The 19,280-nt window shown below is 38.3% G+C and overlaps 1 protein-coding gene across 4 annotated transcripts in view; it reads left to right on the top strand.

Moving 5' to 3' along the window:
- vgll4b (vestigial-like family member 4b) overlaps positions 1-19,280 on the top strand; it is a 110,661-nt gene that overhangs the window by 80,623 nt on the left and 10,758 nt on the right. For 3 of the 4 annotated variants that reach the window (XM_072582171.1, XM_072582172.1, XM_072582170.1), the window contains one exon: positions 15,064-15,280. In XM_072582171.1, the coding sequence (XP_072438272.1) occupies positions 15,064-15,280 (217 nt within the window). Of the gene's footprint in view, positions 1-9,127; positions 9,244-15,063; positions 15,281-19,280 lie in introns of those variants that run through there. The other variant, XM_072582173.1, reaches the window with a different exon arrangement.

The raw sequence follows: 19,280 nt of genomic DNA, 5'->3' as shown, positions 1-19,280 counted from the left end.
CCAAGTCTTGACTGACATTGCACAATGCCCCTAACTGACTGCTGGGGCTCCCTGCCTAATGCATGTCTCCCTTGACTTTGAGTCATGGCAATTTGGTTGAGGCATGTGTGTTTGCTACCTAAGTTGCGCAGTACTGCATAGGAAGATGTCCATCCCCTTGACTGATGACTGCTGACAACCATGAGAAGCTTATTTGAGATCATCCAAATAGGCTTAAAGTGATTTGAATACTAAGAGAGCAAGCGAGAATCCCTGAAATGTGTAAGTTCCAATCTATGAAATGTGTACCCTTTCCTGCGTGCAAAACCAGAGCATTATGAGCAGTGTTCCCTCTAAGCTGCACTGTTGTGCAGTCACTCTGTTCTGTGCATGCTGCTCGCATGTCAATTAGCATGGCAATGGATTGATTTGCTGCCAGACCCCCAACATCTGTGCAGCAGAAGAAAATATTCAAGGCAAAATTATGAGAGGTGCTGGTGCTCTCTACAGTGCAGCATAGACATTCAGAATCACACTCTAAGTGAATCAGGGATGTGCCATGACGATGCAATGAGGCTGGTGTGTGTTGGATGATGATGCCCATGGCTGGGGATGTGTGTGGTCTTTGCCCGCAGAGCATTTCCTCACATGTTGGAGCCTAGAGGCGAGCGGTGGGTAGGAATCTCTCTAGGGTAACTGCTCTGACTTTCATGTTGGGAATTCTTGGCATCAAGTTTCTATCTGGCAGGTGGGAGAATGGAGAAACTACTTTCAAATGAGGTGAGCATAAGTAGGAATGGAGGTGATAATGAGTGCTAAGCCATGCAAATAGCCTGACAATGCTGTCGAATAAGAATGCTGTTTCGTCATTCAATACTTGGTTGGAAAATGGAATGTTTCAGTCAGCTTCAAGAAGTTCTTTTGGATGTCTCATCTGATTTTCCCAACTTTCTTGCCGTGGCTCCCATTTTTACTGTGTTCAATTATCCCGTGCTCCATGCTCCCATCCAACGTAAAATTCTTAACTGATCACTCCAGATACTCGTTTGAATTCCATCTATAATTTGTGTTTTTGTAATAAAACTGATTTGAGACCCATAGAGTAAGCTGGAAGAATCATGAACTTAAACATTCCTCAAACTACATTGTCAGCTAAACAGTCATGCTTGTGAAAGAGTGTTCTTCATAGGTGGATGTACTTTGAGAATTTACAAAGTATTCAGTGCTATCCAATACCACTCTACATCGCATTACATCCAATACCAGTATATATTACATTTATTATGGGGTAGTGCTATACACCTAAATATGTTTTCACTCAAATTGATGGTGTGATGTAATGAGGAATAAATGGTCCCTAGTTCTTTGAAAGCATCATTTAAAATCATCAATCTGCAACTTTATTGCATGCTTTTGTTCTCAATGAAATTACAATAATAGCGGCACGGTGGCTTGGTGGTTAGCACTGCTGCATCACAGCACCAGGGTCCCAGGTTCGATTCCAGCCTCAGGAGATTGTCTGTGTGGAGTTTGCACATTCTCCCCCTGCGTGGGTTTCCTCTGGGTGGTCCGGTTTCGTCCCACAGTCCAAAGATGTGCAGGTCAGATGAATTGACCATGCTAAATTGCCCGTAGTGCTAGGTGCAGAAGGAATTGGGTCTGGGGTGGGTTGCTCTTTTTGGAGGGTTGGTGTGGACTGGTTGGGCCGAGGGGCCTGTTTCTACACTGTAGGGAAACTAATCTAATTAAATAGCTCCCAGCTTTCTTCTTCAGTTCATGGGGTACAAACTTCTGATATGTGGGGAGGGGGCGTGTGCAGTTCACCCCACCCGAGAGGCAGTGACTGTCCAGTACCAGTTCTCTATCAAATGAGACTTTGACTTTTTCACATTTTCAGAATTGAAAGACAATCCTCAGTTTCATCTCTTCACTACCATCTCCACAATCCCTCTTACAGACTACTTTTATCACAAAGAGTAAGATCTTTTGTTCAGCCCTCTGTCATGATCCTCCCCTCCATTTCTTTCAAAGTCAGAAGATCCTTTCTGCCATAATGTATTAATCCCATTTTTCTCCAACTTCTAACTTTTCTTCCCTCAGGTATTCTTGTTTACGAGGCCCATCTCTTGCTTTCTTAACCCTTTCCACAATAAGTGTTGGACTGCCATGATACTGACATTTTTAATGATGGTGTTAGTATAGTCTGATATTATCATTGGGTGTGCTGTTGCCACCCAGATATCTGCTCACCCTTCTCATGGGTCCCCGTTTGAACACCTCCAATCGAACAACCAACGAGGTGTGATAATGTTTGTAACAATATTCGTTGTACAGTAAACATCTTCTCCAACTTGGCTTGCCTGTCTTTCATACATTTGATCTCCGTTGTCTCCATTATCCAGTTAAGTGGCCACTTTGCACTTTTATCATTCCAGTAATAGCTAGAAAATCTCTTGCAATAGTTCATCATTTTGCCCTCTCAAGTTACCAGAGGAAGTGGCGGACGCTGGTACAATTGCAACATTTAAGAGGCATTTTGGATGGGTATATGAATAGGAAGGGTTTGGAGGGATATGGGCCGGGTGCTGGCATGTGGGACTAGATGGGGTTGGGATATCTGGTCGGCATGGACAGGTTGAACCGAAGGGCCTGTTTCCATGCTGTACATCTCTATGACTATCTTTTTGCAACCCATTCATGCCAATATCTGATCGCATATGGGGAATTCTACATGGAGAATGATGACCCAGTTCGGCAGCCCTACCACCTCTTGACACCTGCACTACTGCTTAGACTGTTTGGGAATTGTAAGAATTCTGAATAAACTACAATTTTCTTTGATTAAACATTTGGTCAAGCATAGCTATTATCTTTATGTGGCATTCTGTCTAATTTTGAGTTTAAATTACCATCCATATCTACTTTTCTTTTTGCTACTCAGGAAGATTACACATGTCCACCCTTTCCTTAGTTTATCTGATCCTAAAATGCCAATCTACATATTGGTGTCCCCAGGCTTGAGTATTCCAATAACCCCTTTGCAGTCCTTGCAGATTTGGAGGTGATTCATCCAAAATGCTACTGCATGTATTCTGCACAAGTTCTGCTAACCATCACCTCAGTCTGACCTAGATTGGTTCCCAATTTACAAATGCTTGTGTTTTCAAATTGTCATTGTCATGTTCGAATTTCACCAAATATTCACCCCTCCCCTCCCAATTTTTGCAGACTGCTGCAACCAACAATCTTTCAAGAACACAACGTTTCTCCAGCACTGGTTTCTTTCATGTACCTCCAATTCCTTTGCTCCATTCCTTCACCCATCAAGTCCTTAAATACTGGAATTTCTGACCTCAAAGCTTCTACTTCTAAGATCCTCCACCATCGTCTCTGCTGAATGGTTACAGATTGTATAGCACTTGGAAGGCTGAATTGAGGAAAATAAAAAGCCAAAGGTTTTGAAAATACATTAAAATGTTTTTAATTAATCAAGCAGTAGACATTGGAAACTGCTGAAGTGGTATAGGCTAATATTTCTAACTTCAAATGTGCCATACCACTTTCTAATTTTGATTTGTGGAAAATATCAAAATGTTCCCAGAGTTTTGGGCTACATCTGATTAAAATTTATGTTGCTGAAAAATTGCATCATTTTCAGAGATACAAGTTACTGATACATTAAATGAGAACAGTAATAGAATTTGTGTTTGCATGTACATATATCTGTGCATGTATAAAAATCTGTCTATATCTGTTAAACATATAACATTAAAGTGTGTGCATGCAAGTACACGAAACTTTATTTTCTTTCTGTTCCTGTGACCATGAATAGCATCATGTTGAAACAGATTTCTACTTATTCCTGACTAGACAAAATGATCATAGCACAATGTCGGCAGTGCCAGTATGCATTCCTGATCACTACTTACAGTTCTTAGCTTTAGAGCTTAACTGAAGTAGTCTACATTCCTTGCATTCCAGTGCAATTTACAATGTAGTGTGTTCAGATCTTTAATGTTTAGTAAGTCCTTGATGAATAGTCACTTTTTTTTGTTGCAGATAGCATCGTTCTATTTTGTTTTTTTATTAAGAAATGTGTGAATAGCTTTTTTGTTGAAATAAGGATCCATATCTAATTTAGAAAACAGCCTTTCCAACCTGATCACAATTTTTAGTAGTGTATCAATTCAGTCAAATGCAGAAAGCATGATGTGGTGTCCAGTTGTTGAGAGTTTACTCCACTGCTCCTGGACCTGGGAGCCGCACTATTCCAAATGATTTCAGATGTAATCTGAAGTATTTCTGCAATGATGTGTGTCACCCTTTGCTCATTTGCATGAAGTCTGTCTAATGCAGCCTCGACACTGTAGTCTCTCTCCATCTTTCCCTTTGTTTTGTGGTGAATCAACACACTGTTGATCCTATATGCCATTGTGACTTTCTGACCTGTCTATTGTGTCTGTCTCGATGGAACACTGTTGACTGGTCTTTAAGGTCACTGGGGAAAATTCAAGGAAGAGGAAGAAATTTCCTGTTTGTGAGTTTAAACAGCTAGTGATTGTGTATTTTGGTTTGCTGTGGGATTAAAATTTACTGTAGCTATTTCATTAATTCTTTTGGACTTATTATTCCATAAAGCACACAAAGTAAGATTATATTCTTAAAAACTGCAGATGAGTTCAAGATTGATGCAGAAAATTTGAATGTTTCCTTCAAGTGAAGGTGATTGTGGAAATTTTAACGTGAAACCTTTCTATCCAAAGTAACACAATGTCTCGATTTGAACAAAACCTGAGTACAGGTAAAAATGCTTGTGGACTTGAGGGGAAGAATTTGAAAGATTGCATACGCTTGAATAAAATTAGCAGCCCCATTCATAACAATCATCTGTTTCCTTTTATGGTACAATATAGTAACACAACAAGATTTATTCATGGCTTACAAGTGGGTGGTGACGTAATGCAATACATTTTCTGGCACTGAAGTAGGTAAGCACAATGGAAGTCTGCAACTGGCTTGGTTGACAAAACAGGATGATGTCCTCTGATCGTAAAATGTTGTTAACAAAGCAAGTTGGACATGTGCTAATTTACCTGATCTACCTAGCTCTTGATTATATTCATCCTGTCTGATTTTTTTTTTGTCCATTTGTATCAGTTGTTACAGAGCAAGCTGACTTTGATTACTGATTCATTTTGACAAGTTATAATTTCTCTGTACCAAAACTCCCTAGTGGCAAGAACCAAAACAGTGACGTTAAAAATGTACAGTGTAGCAAAGGTGACTTCTATCCACGTGCTTAGTCACTAGCTGAATACTTTTGGTAACAAGCATTGTTCAAAAGTTTCACCAATTTGGGATCTCAGTAAATATGAAATGAGACATGGTTCTTTTCTGTCATCCCCAAGAAGTGATAGTGCTTGCTATATGCAGCAGTGAGCAAACCTGTAACACAAATTTGTTGCCACTTGGATTGTTCTCAGTGCATTGATCTCCTGGGGCTTTTCAGAAATTCCCATTAGTTGCAACATGAGAGTTGTGGTTTTGTGCAGGTCACAAAGCAAGAGAACTGGGATTTTTCTTTTGTCTGCATGCCATTTTGTATTTCACAGATTTCTGGTATATTTCCAGTCTACAGGCAGGTACTGTGCTAATGAAACTGTGGGGTGATTTAGTCGTCGTTTCTAAAATCAAGCAGTTGGAATGCAGCATACTATATAAGACCTTAAGTCCATTTATTCTCTCACATCTGGCTGGCCAAAAAGTAAAACTGTTTGTTAGTCAGATAAAAATGACCTAGTCTTGTTTCAAGAGGAAGCTGCACCTTGTTTTGTGTTCGTACTGTGATATATTTTTCACAAAGTCAGCTGAAATTAATGTCTTACATCAGACTGTATAGAGGATCACAATCATGTTCAAATAGCTATATTTAAGATAAAGAAAAACGGAAACACCCCTGCAATTTAATGCCAGTAAAAACGGATGGTATATAATTACTTCCAGAGTTTGTTCTTTCCTTGAAACCTCCTAAGCTCTGACAGAATGCAGCTTTCAGTAAAGTCCTGGCTTTCATAACTCATTTTGGCCCATACACTAAAAGCTGGTTTGTGTAAACCATTGCAAACTTGTGGATATGATCCAAAACCAGATAACCTGCAGAAAGTCCACAAGCTTCATTAGGTGCCGAATGTGAATGGAAGCATAGCTTTTCTAAACAAAACTTTGCTTTCATATATTTGAAGTTATTAGTGCAAAGCTATGTTTTCATTTTTTTTGCATAGTAGCACTGTTTAATCTACTTTTAACTAATAAGGTATATCACAGGGTCACTGGATAAGTTTCGATCGGCCGAAGAAGATCTACTTTTACAATGTCATTCCATGTCTGTCCTAGTCTCTGCTCCTCTGCTGTAACTCTGAAGAATGCCTTTGTTTTGATCTGGATATGACAATTCCAGTATTGTCCTGACTGCCCTTCATTCTCTCTAAACTTGAACTCATCCAAAACTGTGCCGATTAACTTGCATCAATTCCCATTCACTACTGCACTTACCAGCTTGCAATGATTCCCCCCCAGCATGCCCTTTTTTAAAAAAAATTCTGGTCCTTGTTATCAAATCTTTCCATGACTTGTACTTTCCCTATTTCTGTTGCCTCATACTACCTTCCACCACCTCCACTCCTCCAGTTCTAACCACCTATGCACCTAGATTTGCATTGTTACACATTGAGAATTGTGCCTTCAAATGCTTGGCTTACAGAGTGGAATTCCCTCCTTAATCATCTCCTATCCTTCTCTTTTGTCATCTAAACCCTTCCTTAAGCCCTACATCTATAAATTTATAAATGACTGCGTATGGCATGGCTCTGTCTAAATTTATTTGATAATCGCTCCTCTAACGCGCCTTAGGATGTTTTTGACTTTTTTGTCACATGACCAGAGCACTTTTTTTATATTTTATTTTACTGTGGATTTGAAGTTCTTGAGCTATTTACGTTTGTTGAGCAAGCCTGTGGAATTTTCTGGATCTTACTAATTTTCCACTTGGCAAATCCCATACATTCAGTGAGCACAAGTATGTGAGACTTTGATTTCCAGTTTGTATTGCATTGTACAACTGTATATTGAACTTCAGTGAAGTTAATGATCAGCCCTATGAATGTTCTAATCATGATATTGGCTACTTCTTCATCAAAGGTCCATTCAAGCTTGATGTGTTCTACAAATTGAACTACCTTGATTGGGGATTAAGAATTCATGTTATTTATGTTGAGTAGCCATGTAACTTGGTAAACTTGCTTCAAATTTGGAGCTTTGTTTTAAAAGCAAAGCATACTAAAACCTGCTTTATTTTGTTAAAAATCTCACAACACCGGGTTATAGTCCAACAGGTTTACTTGGAAGCACTAACTGATTTATAATGTCAGTTCATGGCAAGGGTGAATCTAATATGAATCTATCTCTGGCACAAAATTAATGGCTTAAAGAAGAACAGATTGTTTGCTCTTAGTTAAAGCTGATTCTCAGAAATACATAACATTCAAATGAAATTTCATGATCTAAACAAGAATTATTTAAGCAAATATGTATCTGGTTCAGATGAGACTCCGACGTAGTGTTCAGCATCTTGATCATAATGTTATAATGAAAGGATATTAGGAACCTTTGAAGTAAATGGCTATATCCTTTAAGAAGGCAACTTGAACTCCTCTTTCAACAGTAGTGTGTGAGAAAATGTACATTCTATCACACTCACCCACAATCAATATTATTTTCCATGAACCCTTCTCCAAGTATGTTGACTATGGTATGGTTCTATTCCACGATTACTGACAACTTGTTTTTTTGATGTTCATATGAATTACATGATGGTGGTTTGCTGGTAAGGATCAGCATGACTGGCCTTACCTTATTGTCTGAAGATACAAATATTTTATTATTTTATGTAAAGCTTGGCACATTGATTGACATTCACATCCATTGTCCAAAGACACTTAAAGTCCAAGTGTAGTGCCTGACGATTGCATTGGCAACATTGGCACAGACTATAGATTGATGCCAGGATCTCCCTTGTCTTTATGGTTGATAATTGGGAAATTTGTGAAGGAGTGGAGAAGTGAATCCTCTTTGAAGTTATTTTCCAACATTTAGCGTAGTGAATCATTCATTACATTGCGAAACATTAAGAGAAAACTTTTCACTATTTTTTGGTTTGAGCCTTCATGAATATTCAATAAACTATCAGAATAGTGTTGATTTTCTTGCTTGTGAGCAGTCTACTTGCACTTTGAAATCATTCTTGTGCAGGACAAATAGGATTGACTCTAATATTCCGGAGATATAAATATTCTTCATCTGAGAGTAATTGTGAAACATTGAAAAAAAATCGCAAGGTTATTTTAAATTCAAGTTTGTCTAATTCACCATATGTGTGGAAGGTACTCTTCCAGGACAGGATAACATGAGAATTTGACTGTTATCTTTCTGCCAGGTTTTTACTTGAGGAAATTTCCCTTCCCTCTTCTCATGGTCAGACTCGGTGAATCTTCTTGTGATCAGAATCCTCTGCTTTGTCTCACTTTTCCAGATTTCATTTTTTTCAAAAAAATAAGCTTCTGTGAAAGAGAATATATGAATTACATAAATTGTATTTTAAAACATTAAGCAAAGGGCTTGGGATGACCTGTGCATGTGGGTTTCTTGTTTGTCGGCTGGAGCCATTTTCTCATTTTCACAGTTCAACTGAAAACAAAGGCCTCCTTATCCTTTCACTGAGCTGTGTTCACAAGCGCTGACATCAGCCTTCCCCAGCAGGCAAATGTGCTGCATTAAGAGTCTACAGGGGAGTTGGGAAGCTTGACAGAAATCCTTTCTCATGACATTTATATTGATCAGTTGCTTTGTATCTGTGTGGAAAACAAATGCCACCAGTAGTAACAGTTGGCACAATGTAGAAAATAATTTCTATTGATTTAGCCAGAAAAGTCTTCAATTTTCTTTGACAAATGCCTTTCAACATGAAAATCGTTTGGACTAAATGTATTATTGTACGATCCTAACTTCATTTGCATTTAGTGCAGTTCAAAGGAGATTAGGAAAATGTGCAATATACTGATTGCTGTGTTTGCAAAGGACTTTTATGTTGAAATGGTTTCTGCCTGCCTAGCTTTTCATAAGAGAGCCTGCCAAGATTCAGGGGCCCAGGACTTTCTTGTGGGAGGACGTTGGGCTGCCTTCATGCTTTTTGACAATGATTAAAGTGAGGTTAGTACCAAACCTTCCATTCTATTTTTTTTAAAAGCAGATGGTAGTTCCATGTTCAGCTGCAATTAATTTTAAAGTTTGAGTCAGTGTGCTCTTTAGAGGTAAAATTATTTACTTAGCAGTGAACACCATTCTCCCCGCTGCACCATTAGCTCATATGCAGTGGTGATTTGAAAAATATATTGTGCCTCTCCAGACTCTGGGACAACAACCTGGAATCAGTGGAACTGAAATCACCAGAAAACCTTTTTGAGAAAATACTGAGTGCCTAGTGATAATGATCCGTAGTACAAGCTTTCTGTGTGTTATTGTCAAGCTGCAAGTTTGACAATTCCCACTCACCAAGTCAAAGCCTCCACTTATAGTAAATTTTAAAGATTAAAGACGTGAGCAGTCCAATGTCGATCTATTTTTAGCTATTATAATGTTATAAGAATAAAATCCAAAATTCTTGCAATTATTCTTTTTTTTAAAGCAATCAAAGCTCCTTTTTAGAGCATTGAGGATTCAGATCAGGACATTTTAATTATTACAGTAATTGCCAAGTTAGCATTTTAAGCTCCAAGTTGGAAGTTGTTTATCAATCTCTTTCCTTTACATGTAAACTTAATGGGTACTGGTGCCAAATGTGGACCCTGACTGGGGCCCCTGTTAGAGACTGGATTTGAAGGATTGATGTGGAAGAAAATACTGTACAATGCAAAGCTAGTGGATGCACCCCTGCACACATCTACCACCCTTTTGAAAAGGAGCAGCGACATAATAAATTAGCACCGCTTGGACTGTTACTTAGCGTTCAAGATACTCTCTCTTCCTCCAAGTAGATAAATGTGTTTTACTTGATGAGAACACAATTGGACTTTGTTTATTTGTCTAATAGTAGATACCATATGGTATTGGGCTGAGCATAAAGGTGGGAAAGGACATTTTAACACATGAGTGAAGTAATGGGGTCAATTCATATTTCATGCTGCAGCATTTTTGTTTACCAGCTGTTTAATCCATGCTTGTGCCTTCCTAGATGATAGACGGTCATGTTTGATTTTGTGGTGTGCTTGAAGAAACCATATTGATGAGTATGACACTGGGCATTTGTAAAGTGAGGATCCTGATTTATGAAAACTTGAGGTGGGCTCGTTTTCCTCATAGCTAGTGTTGAGATGTTTGAGGTCTTATTGATAGCTCGAAGGAGTTTGTTTGGATGTTTCTTTGGACTGAATTATTTAGTTAAATTTTATGTTCATCTATGTTTTTTTTTGCGTTACAGTTATAACCTTGAATTTGTGGTATTTGGTAATATTCCTGAGTAATTTGCTGTTTGTAAAGCTTTTTGAAACCTTTGTGGACACAATGAATACAAGTTCTTTTTTTATGGTGAAGTGAATGTGTGCTATGGATCTAAAGGTTTAACATGGGAGGTGTGGAGTCAAGGTTGTGGTCAGGCAGGAAGAGTTTCGGGAACAGTGGTTTGTTTTAAGTTTGTAGTAGGTTCACCTTTGAATGCAGTGATGATCTTCCAATGTTTGTTGTTGCACCATGGTTTGGGGTACACCGTGAATGCCCCAAAGATTGATTCCCACTATATGATTATATGAAAGCTAGCTCTGATTAGTTCCACTTCAAGGTTGGTCTGATTTAAATTTTCCTCTTTGCAAATTATGTTCAATTTTTGATCAATTTCTCCACTGGATATTGACTGATTAGAACAAATATGGATGTTGATGTTGTCCTAAATTAATACTTGGGCCAATGTGTGAATGGGCAATTCCTATTGAGTCCGAAAACTAGCGAGACTACCCATCCTGAAGGTAATGTACGTTCATCAGCTCCCTGAACATCTAATGTAAGAAGGATGGGAAGGAAAATTACTTGAAATTAGGCAGGTTGACTGCATTGGCTGGGGGGATGAGGAGTGTAATGCAAAACATCTGAGTTGGATATTGAAGTGGACATCCTATGGGAAGCAAAACGAAATGCAGGATATAATTTTCAGGAAATGTGGAAAGATGAATATTTGTATCTATATTTTTTACATGGAATATAAATCATGACTATTATAAGTTTTTAATACTCAAAAGGGAAGGTTGAATTACATCATAAATTGCAAAGCTTGAGCACACCATTCTAGGGTCCTATTATTACAGAAGAATATAAATAGGAGAAAACTAAATACCAATTTTGAACCTATTCTGCTATTCAGAAAGACTGGTACTGATATAATATTGATCTCAATTCCACTTGCCTATCTGTTCTTAGTAATTACTGACATCCTTATCATTGATATATACAATGACTGCCTCCACAGCTCTCTGGGGGAGCAAATTCTAACAATTCACAATCTTCTGGAAAAATAAATTCCTCCTCATTTGTATTGAGAGATCCCCTTATCCAAATTCTAGATCCTCTTGCAACAGGAAAGATTCTGTCAGTACATATCCAGTCAAACCCCTCTGAATTAATTAGATCTCCTCTCATTCATCTAAACTCCAATTAATACAAGTCCGATGTGCTGAACCTTTCCTCGTAAGATAGTCCTTTCATCCAGTGAATCTGATTAATCAGCCTTGTCTCCAATACAAGTGTACTCCTATTATTTTTAAATTACACAGTTGAATTGTGATCACACCAGTGCCGTGTATGGCTGTATGTAACAAGATTTTGACACTTTTTATACTCTCATTTCCCTTGCAATAAAACCTAAAAGTGAATTTGTCTTCATAATTATTTGCTGTACTTTTCATGCAAATTTTTCATGTCTTCCATTCTGTCCCTGGGCTATGTTGACAGCCCTCCCTAGAATATACATGGCTGATATAGCTACATGAAGTGCAACTGGCACCTCAAAACCTCACCTGGCTGCTACTGCAGGGATCATAACAAACAACAGGGTACTGTATATGGTTTCCCTGCATTCCTGCTCCCAAACTAAAATTCTAGCAATGTCCTGCACTTGCACTTACTTTCACTAAGGTTTTGGATTAGTTGGGGATCTTGACAGTAAAGCCATAGCAACAGCTTTTTCTTCTAAAGCTACATAAAAATAGAAGAAAATGAATATCTCATTGGAGCTGGTCACTGCCTATCACTTATCAGCTCAAATCTGAATGTATTCAGGTCTTGCTGCTTTTGGACGTGGACTGTATCAATATATGTGGTGTCACAAATGGCACTGAACATTGTGCAATCATCAGCAAACATGGTGGGTGACATGGTGGCACAGTGGTTAGCACTGCTGCCTCACAGCGCCAGAGACCTGGGTTCAATTCCCGCAGCAGTTTGTGGAGTTTGCACATTTTCCCCATGTCTGCGTAGATTTCCTACGGTTTCCTCCCACAGTCCAAACATGTGCAGTTTAGGTGAATTGGCCATGTTAAATTGCCCGTAGTGTTAGATGTAGGGGAATGGTCTGGGTGGGTTGCTCTTCGGAGGGTCGGTGTGGACTTGTTGGGCCGAAGGGCCTGTTTCCACACTGTAGTGAATCTAATCTAAAACAAAAATATAGATTGTAAATATTTGAGGCCCAAACACTAATCCATGTGGCACTTCAGTCGTCCCAGTTTGCTAAACTGCAAATTGACTCATTAATTCTGACTGTGTTTTGTTAGCTGGCCAATCATCTGTCCATGCTAATATATCACCACTCAATACTGTAATCTCTTGTGTAATAATTTTTGTGTCCTCTTATTGACTGCCTTTTAGAAATCAAAATACACTATAACTATTGGCTCTCCCTTATTCATATTGCTTTTTTAAATCCTCAAATTCTAATAAATTTGTCAAACATTTGCATTTGCTGTTCATAAATCCACCACTACTCTATTTGATTTATGTTATGATTTTCTAAATGTCTTGACTACTACTTCATAATGGATTTCAGCATGTTTTCCAAACAGCAGATGTTAGGATAACACTACCCTAGTTTCCAGTGCTCTCCATTTTTGAATTGAGGCATTGCATTTGTAATTTTCTAATCCACTAAAAGGTTTGTAGAATCAAGGGAATTTTGGAAATGTGCAACTAGTGTGTCCACTATCTTTGCAACCACTCCTTTTCAGAACCCAGCATGCAGATGATCAGAAGTTTGGCAAGCTAATAACAAAAGCTGAGCAATGCTGCTTCTTCAGCAACTGTTTAAAGTTCTGTCCTTCCTTTTGTAGTTAGCTGCATCACATGATAGGACAACCATTTGAATAAATCCATTGTTACACTAGGGAATATTAAGATCAGCTTAAAAGTATGACTTTACTGAAAGAATATACCATGTTTAATATTGATACTTCTGCACAGCAACAGTGTCTTTCTGATTGATGTGCTGTTTCACTAAATATTACTACGCAAAAGGAAATTTGAACCTTTTATTTTCTTGCAAATAAAAGTTCTTCAGCTATTTATCAATATCTAGCATATAGCTGGCAGTTGTTAAATAGAAGGTTGTGTAGACTTAATTTATTTTTCTAATTTGAATACCTCTCATGTAATGCAACAAAGCAAGTACTGTTTCTGTAAATTGGGGGATTTTAAGCTCAGCTTAAATGAGAGGTTAAGATGTAATGTATGTTTGTGTGAATATTTGACTATAAATCACACATCTTGCATTCCATCTTATGACACATTGCTGCACATACTGTAATTAGAAGAAATTTTAGCAACAATCATCACCAAAACATGTGAGAAGCACAAAATGAGAGAATGCATTTATGCGCAAAAAAAAACGTGTGCCTTTGGAAATGGCTCCACCCAATTGAACAATAATATAGTCAGCTGTACAGGTGTTTAAATAGTGAAAAACTAATTTAAAACCAAAGCATAGGCATCATTTGAGTAACAGTCCTCCAGTATGTTTTTAACATTATGGATACCCAACTTACTTAGAGAAATGTCCCTTTACTTCAAAGTTTTATATTTTCTCCTGAACTTGTCTTGGTGTCATTTGTTTTAAGACATAATTGATTACTGTATTCAGTTTGCAAATCAAAAACTAGATTGTGTACTTGAATCTGTTTCCTCCTCTTTCCCTTTTATCCTCAATGTGTATTCTTGTGCCAATATGTGGGCAATGCACGAAGGACATTGCTGATTTACTAGTTGCCTTTGTAAGTTGCAGTTTCTTTGCTGTCAACCTTTATAAGCATGTAGATGTGTCAATGAGTTATTAAGGTGTTAAGTTGTCACTTTTCTCATTTACATACCTCAGGGTTAATTATTTATGACAACGTTCTGGAAATGATTCCTAGTTGTCACATAAGGAACAATGATCTAATATATATTTATGGATACAAACAGAAGTATAGGGTCCTATGAGTTACATATTATTTTAAAGTTCACTTAATACTTTTAAACAGTAACAAAATCTTTAAGAATTTCAATGGATGCATGGAAATATGACTTGATTTAAATAAACTTGAAGCCAGTAAATGGGGCAAATTTTGATAATTAGTACCTTGTTGATTTATATATTTACATAATTGTGACTTATTTCACAGTCAAAAAACTGAAAATAGTACAATTTGTGGGGACCTGGGCTGCTAAGTTATTTATAGATACATGAATGTAGTGTATTTGTACATTTGTATTGTAATCAATTAAATGACTTACAGCTGCCTGACTTCAGTTTAAATGTAAAGTTAAATAAAGTAAATTTCTCATCCTCTCTCTTCCAACATTGCTGTCTCATTGGCAGGAATGATCTGAGTGGTTAATATCCAAATACAAAATTGTGTTTTATCTGCTGTATTTCAGAGAAGCATTCTTAATTTTTCTGCATCTGCTATTCTGAAAATGTTATATCACCAGCGAATACTAATTGAATCCGTTTTGCAGGACCAAACCAGTCAATGGGGATTTTCGAAAAGATCAACACAGAGAGCGAAGTCGTAGTCCAATAGAACGTGCTGCAGTGTCAACCATGAGCCATCTCAGCAATCATGCCTATGCTGGCATAGGACTACCAAGCATGTCAATGGAACAGCCTCTAGCACTGACCAAAAATAGCATGGATGCAGCTAGGACAGTCAGCATTGGTGTGGAACGACAGCAGGTATAAATGTTGATCTTTTGGTTGAGTTTTCCAAATACATGTTTTGTAATAGTTTTTTCCTAATGTTTTGCACCTCTTGAGCTAGAGGTCAATTACGCTGATGTTGAGCGAGATAAATGATTTGTTCTAGTGCCACTCAAATTGCCAGTCATCCTTACTCTGTGCAAATGCTGCCTCTTATCTGGAGCGACTGGGGAAGGGAGAGTTAGAAAAATAACTGGTGTCCAGCCATTCAGTAATCTGTTGGTTACAGAATGAGTATTTTTTTGTTTTGTATCTAATAGCAAGACTAATTAACTCATCATTAACCATATCTCTGGCAAACATTTTTTGTTTTACTAAAATTATAACTCTACAAAAGTTCTGCAGATTCACGTTGCAATGCTATCACATAAGCAAAGTAGCAATAGATGCCCTCTGTTTATTTCTTTCTGGACCCCATAATAGCATCATATTATTGAATTGGTTTGGTTGGTTGTACTTTTACCTTTTTTGAGTCAGCAGGCTGTGGATTTGAGTTCTATGTGGACACTGGAACAGTCTAGATAGAAGTGTTGCATTGTCACAGTTGTCATCTTTCAGATTAGATATCAAATGGAGGCACATTGTCTCCTTGTACAGATGGATTTTTAAATCCTGTGATTCCTTTTGGAAAATAATGAGTTCTGTTATTCTGCCCAGTGTTCATCTTCAAGCAACATCTGGTTAAGTAATTGTTATAGCGTTGCAGCTTGTGGGATCTTGTATAAAACGAACTGACTGGCATAATTTCTGACAAAACTATTAGTACTTAAAAAGTGACTCGATGATTGTGAAGTGCTTTGAGACATTTCAGAGTTGTGAATGATATTGGAGAATGTTTTTCTTTGCTGTTGGCACTCTAACCATAGTCCAGTAATATAGTCCATTTAGTCTGCTCATACAATCTTTACTGTTGGGCAAGGACAATTAAAAGTGGAGATTTGTGACTTTAGAACACTAGAGTTTTTTGTTTTCTGTTGGTTTGTGTAAACTGCTTTGCAAAAGAAATGGGACAGATTTCACATCCTGTACCGTCTCCATACGTTGGCAGAATTCCTCCTTCCACAACTTGCCCACATAAACAAGGGGAGAAAAATCAGTTACTTGATTTGCAACTGAAGAATTTGCTTATTTATGAAGCAAAGATCCTCACTGTTTATATTAAGACTGCAATACTATCCACATACATGGTTACCTCACTCAGCACGTTTGTAGATATAGGGTGGAGAGGGTGCAAGTGTTGTCATTATGGTGCATCATGATGCATGGTTGACCATGTTAAGTCACAATATAAGTACATGGGTGTTCTAAGTTGGTTGTTATTGCAATTCACCTCGTGAACCAAAGAATTTTCTGTATACTAATTTTGATGTAATCATAAATAATTAGCCTTCTGAAGCAAGAGGAGTTACAAACATACAAAATTCGAGCCTACTCCACCATCATTATGATCAGGGCTGATTATCCAACTCAGTAGCCTGCTCCTGTTCTTTCTCTCCCTTATCCATTGTTCCATAAGACCATAAAATGCAGAAATTAGGCCTTTCAGCCCATTCAGATTCCTTTCATCCCAAGTGCTATATCAATCTCATTCTTGAAATCCTACATTATTTTAGCCTTGACCGCTTCCTGTCATGGTGAATTCCATAGGCTCACCACTCTCTGGGTGAAGGGATTTCTCCCCTCAATCCTAAATGGCCTACCCTGTAACCTTAGACTGTGACCTGTAGGCTAGATTCCCTATCTCTGAGAATTTTATGCATCTACGAGACCCCTCCTCCCAAATTCTTCTGAACTCCAGTGATTATAATTATAATAAATTTAACCTTTCTTCCTATCAGTCCTGCCATCCCAAGAACATAAGAACTAGGAGTAGGAGTAGGCGATCTGGCCCTATGGGCCCACCCAGCTGTTCAATATGATCATGGCTGATCTTTTTTGTGGCCTCAGCTCCACTTTCCTACCCTCTCGCTATAACACTTAATACCTACACTGTTCAAAAATATTCAATGATGTAGCCTCAACTACTTCACTGGGCATGGAATTCCTCAAATTCACAACCCTTGTGGTGAAGAAGTTCCTTCTCAATTCAGTTCTAAATCTGCTCCCCCTTAATTTTGAGGCTATCCTCTCTCTTGTCCTAATTCTACCCCCAGTGGAAATAATATCTGTTTTTCTATCTTATCTATTCCCTTCATAATTTTATGTTTCTCTAAGATCCCCTCCTCATTCTTCTAAATTTTAATGAAAATAATCCCAGCCTATTCAGTCTTTCCTCATAAACCAACCCCCTAATCTAATCTAATCTTAACTCCTGTACCAACCTAGTGAACCTCCCTGTATCCCCTCTAGTGCCAGTACCTCCTTTCTCAAGTAAGGGAACCAAAACTGCATGCAGTACTCCAGGTGTGGCCTCACCAGCACCCTGTACAGCTGCAACATTACCTCCCTGCTTTTAAACTCAATCCCCTGAGCAATGAAGGACAAAATTCCATTTACCTTTTTTTAAATTACCTGTTGCACCCGCAGACCAACCTTCTGTGATTTGTGCACAAGGATACCCAGATCCCTCTGCACAGCAGTGTGTTGCAATTTTTTACCATTCAAATAATAGTCCTTTTTTACTGTCATTCCTACCAAAATGGATGTCTTCACATTAATTAATATTGTACCTCAAATGCCAGACCTTTGCCCACTCATTCAATGTATCTATGTCCTCCGCAAAGTTTCACAGTCCTCTGCACACTTTGCCCTACCACTCATCTTAGTGTCACCCACAAACATTGATACACTACACGTGGTCCCCAACTCCAAATCATCAATGTAAATTGTGACTAATTACGGTCCCAATCCTAATCCCTCAGGTACCAGTAGTCACCCATCGCCAACCAGAAAAGCACTCGTTTGTTCCCATTCTTAGCTTCCTGTTAGTTGACCAAAGGTAAACCTTTGCTGCACATCCTGAATAGCCAGAACATCTTCCCTCAGGTTAGGGGACCAAAACTTCACTGTACTCCCAGGTTTACAAATTCAGTCCATTTTAATTACAGCTTCCATGCAATGCAGATATTTTAATTGACCTATTCAGACATATAATGGCACACTTTTAGGACGGGTGAGATTTGAACTCTCACCTTCCACCTCCAAAGTATGGACAGTACCACTTGCTGCAACAGCCTTCTGAATTCTTAAACCAAGCTCTGTTTGTAGTTTCCAGTCAATATAAACAATCCCAGGCTACATATCTGAGAATCGCAGAGGAGGTCACTGGTGTCTTGGCCAATATTTGTTCTTCAATCAATATAACTAAATCACCAGCTAGTCACTTACCTCCATTGTTCCATTAGGATAAGTTTGGGTTGAGGATATTTTTTTCCCCAGTTTGTGTTGCTCAACTAGTGGGGGCTTCAACCAAGAAGATACATTAAAATTGAATCTTGGACATTTGATAAGTTTCACTTGAGAGGCAATGATCTAGTGGCATTATTGCTAGACTATTAACCCAGAAACTCAGTGAATGTTCTGGGGGCCTGAATTAGAATCGCACCAAAGCAGATGGTAGAATTTGAACTCTATTAAAAATGTACATGGCCGTGCAACCATTGTTGGAAAAACCCATGTGGCTCACTGATGTCCTTCAGGTAAGGAAATCTGTTATCCTACCTGCTCTGACCTAGGTGTGACCCCACACCCACTGGAATGTGGTTGACTCTTAACTGCCTCCGTGGCAATTATGGATGGGTATTAAATACTAGCTTAGCTAGTAACGCCCTCATCTCGTGAATGAATTCTTTTTTAAAAAAACCCGTTGAGAGTTGGTATCATTGGTCATGCCAAGAGTTCAGTCTTGGGTAACTGCTGGGAAAGTTATGAAAGAGGTTGTGGCAGTGGGTATCTCCAGTTCTGCCCTACCAAATCTGTAGAACTGTCTTATTTTAACCTGATATTGCTACCTATGTTTTTGATTGAGCACTGGAGC

The sequence above is a fragment of the Chiloscyllium punctatum genome, chromosome 12 (assembly GCF_047496795.1).
Source record: "Chiloscyllium punctatum isolate Juve2018m chromosome 12, sChiPun1.3, whole genome shotgun sequence".
NCBI lineage: Eukaryota > Metazoa > Chordata > Chondrichthyes > Orectolobiformes > Hemiscylliidae > Chiloscyllium > Chiloscyllium punctatum.
Note: the sequence above shows the minus strand (reverse complement) of the source record. Positions and strands in the feature narration are given on the sequence as shown.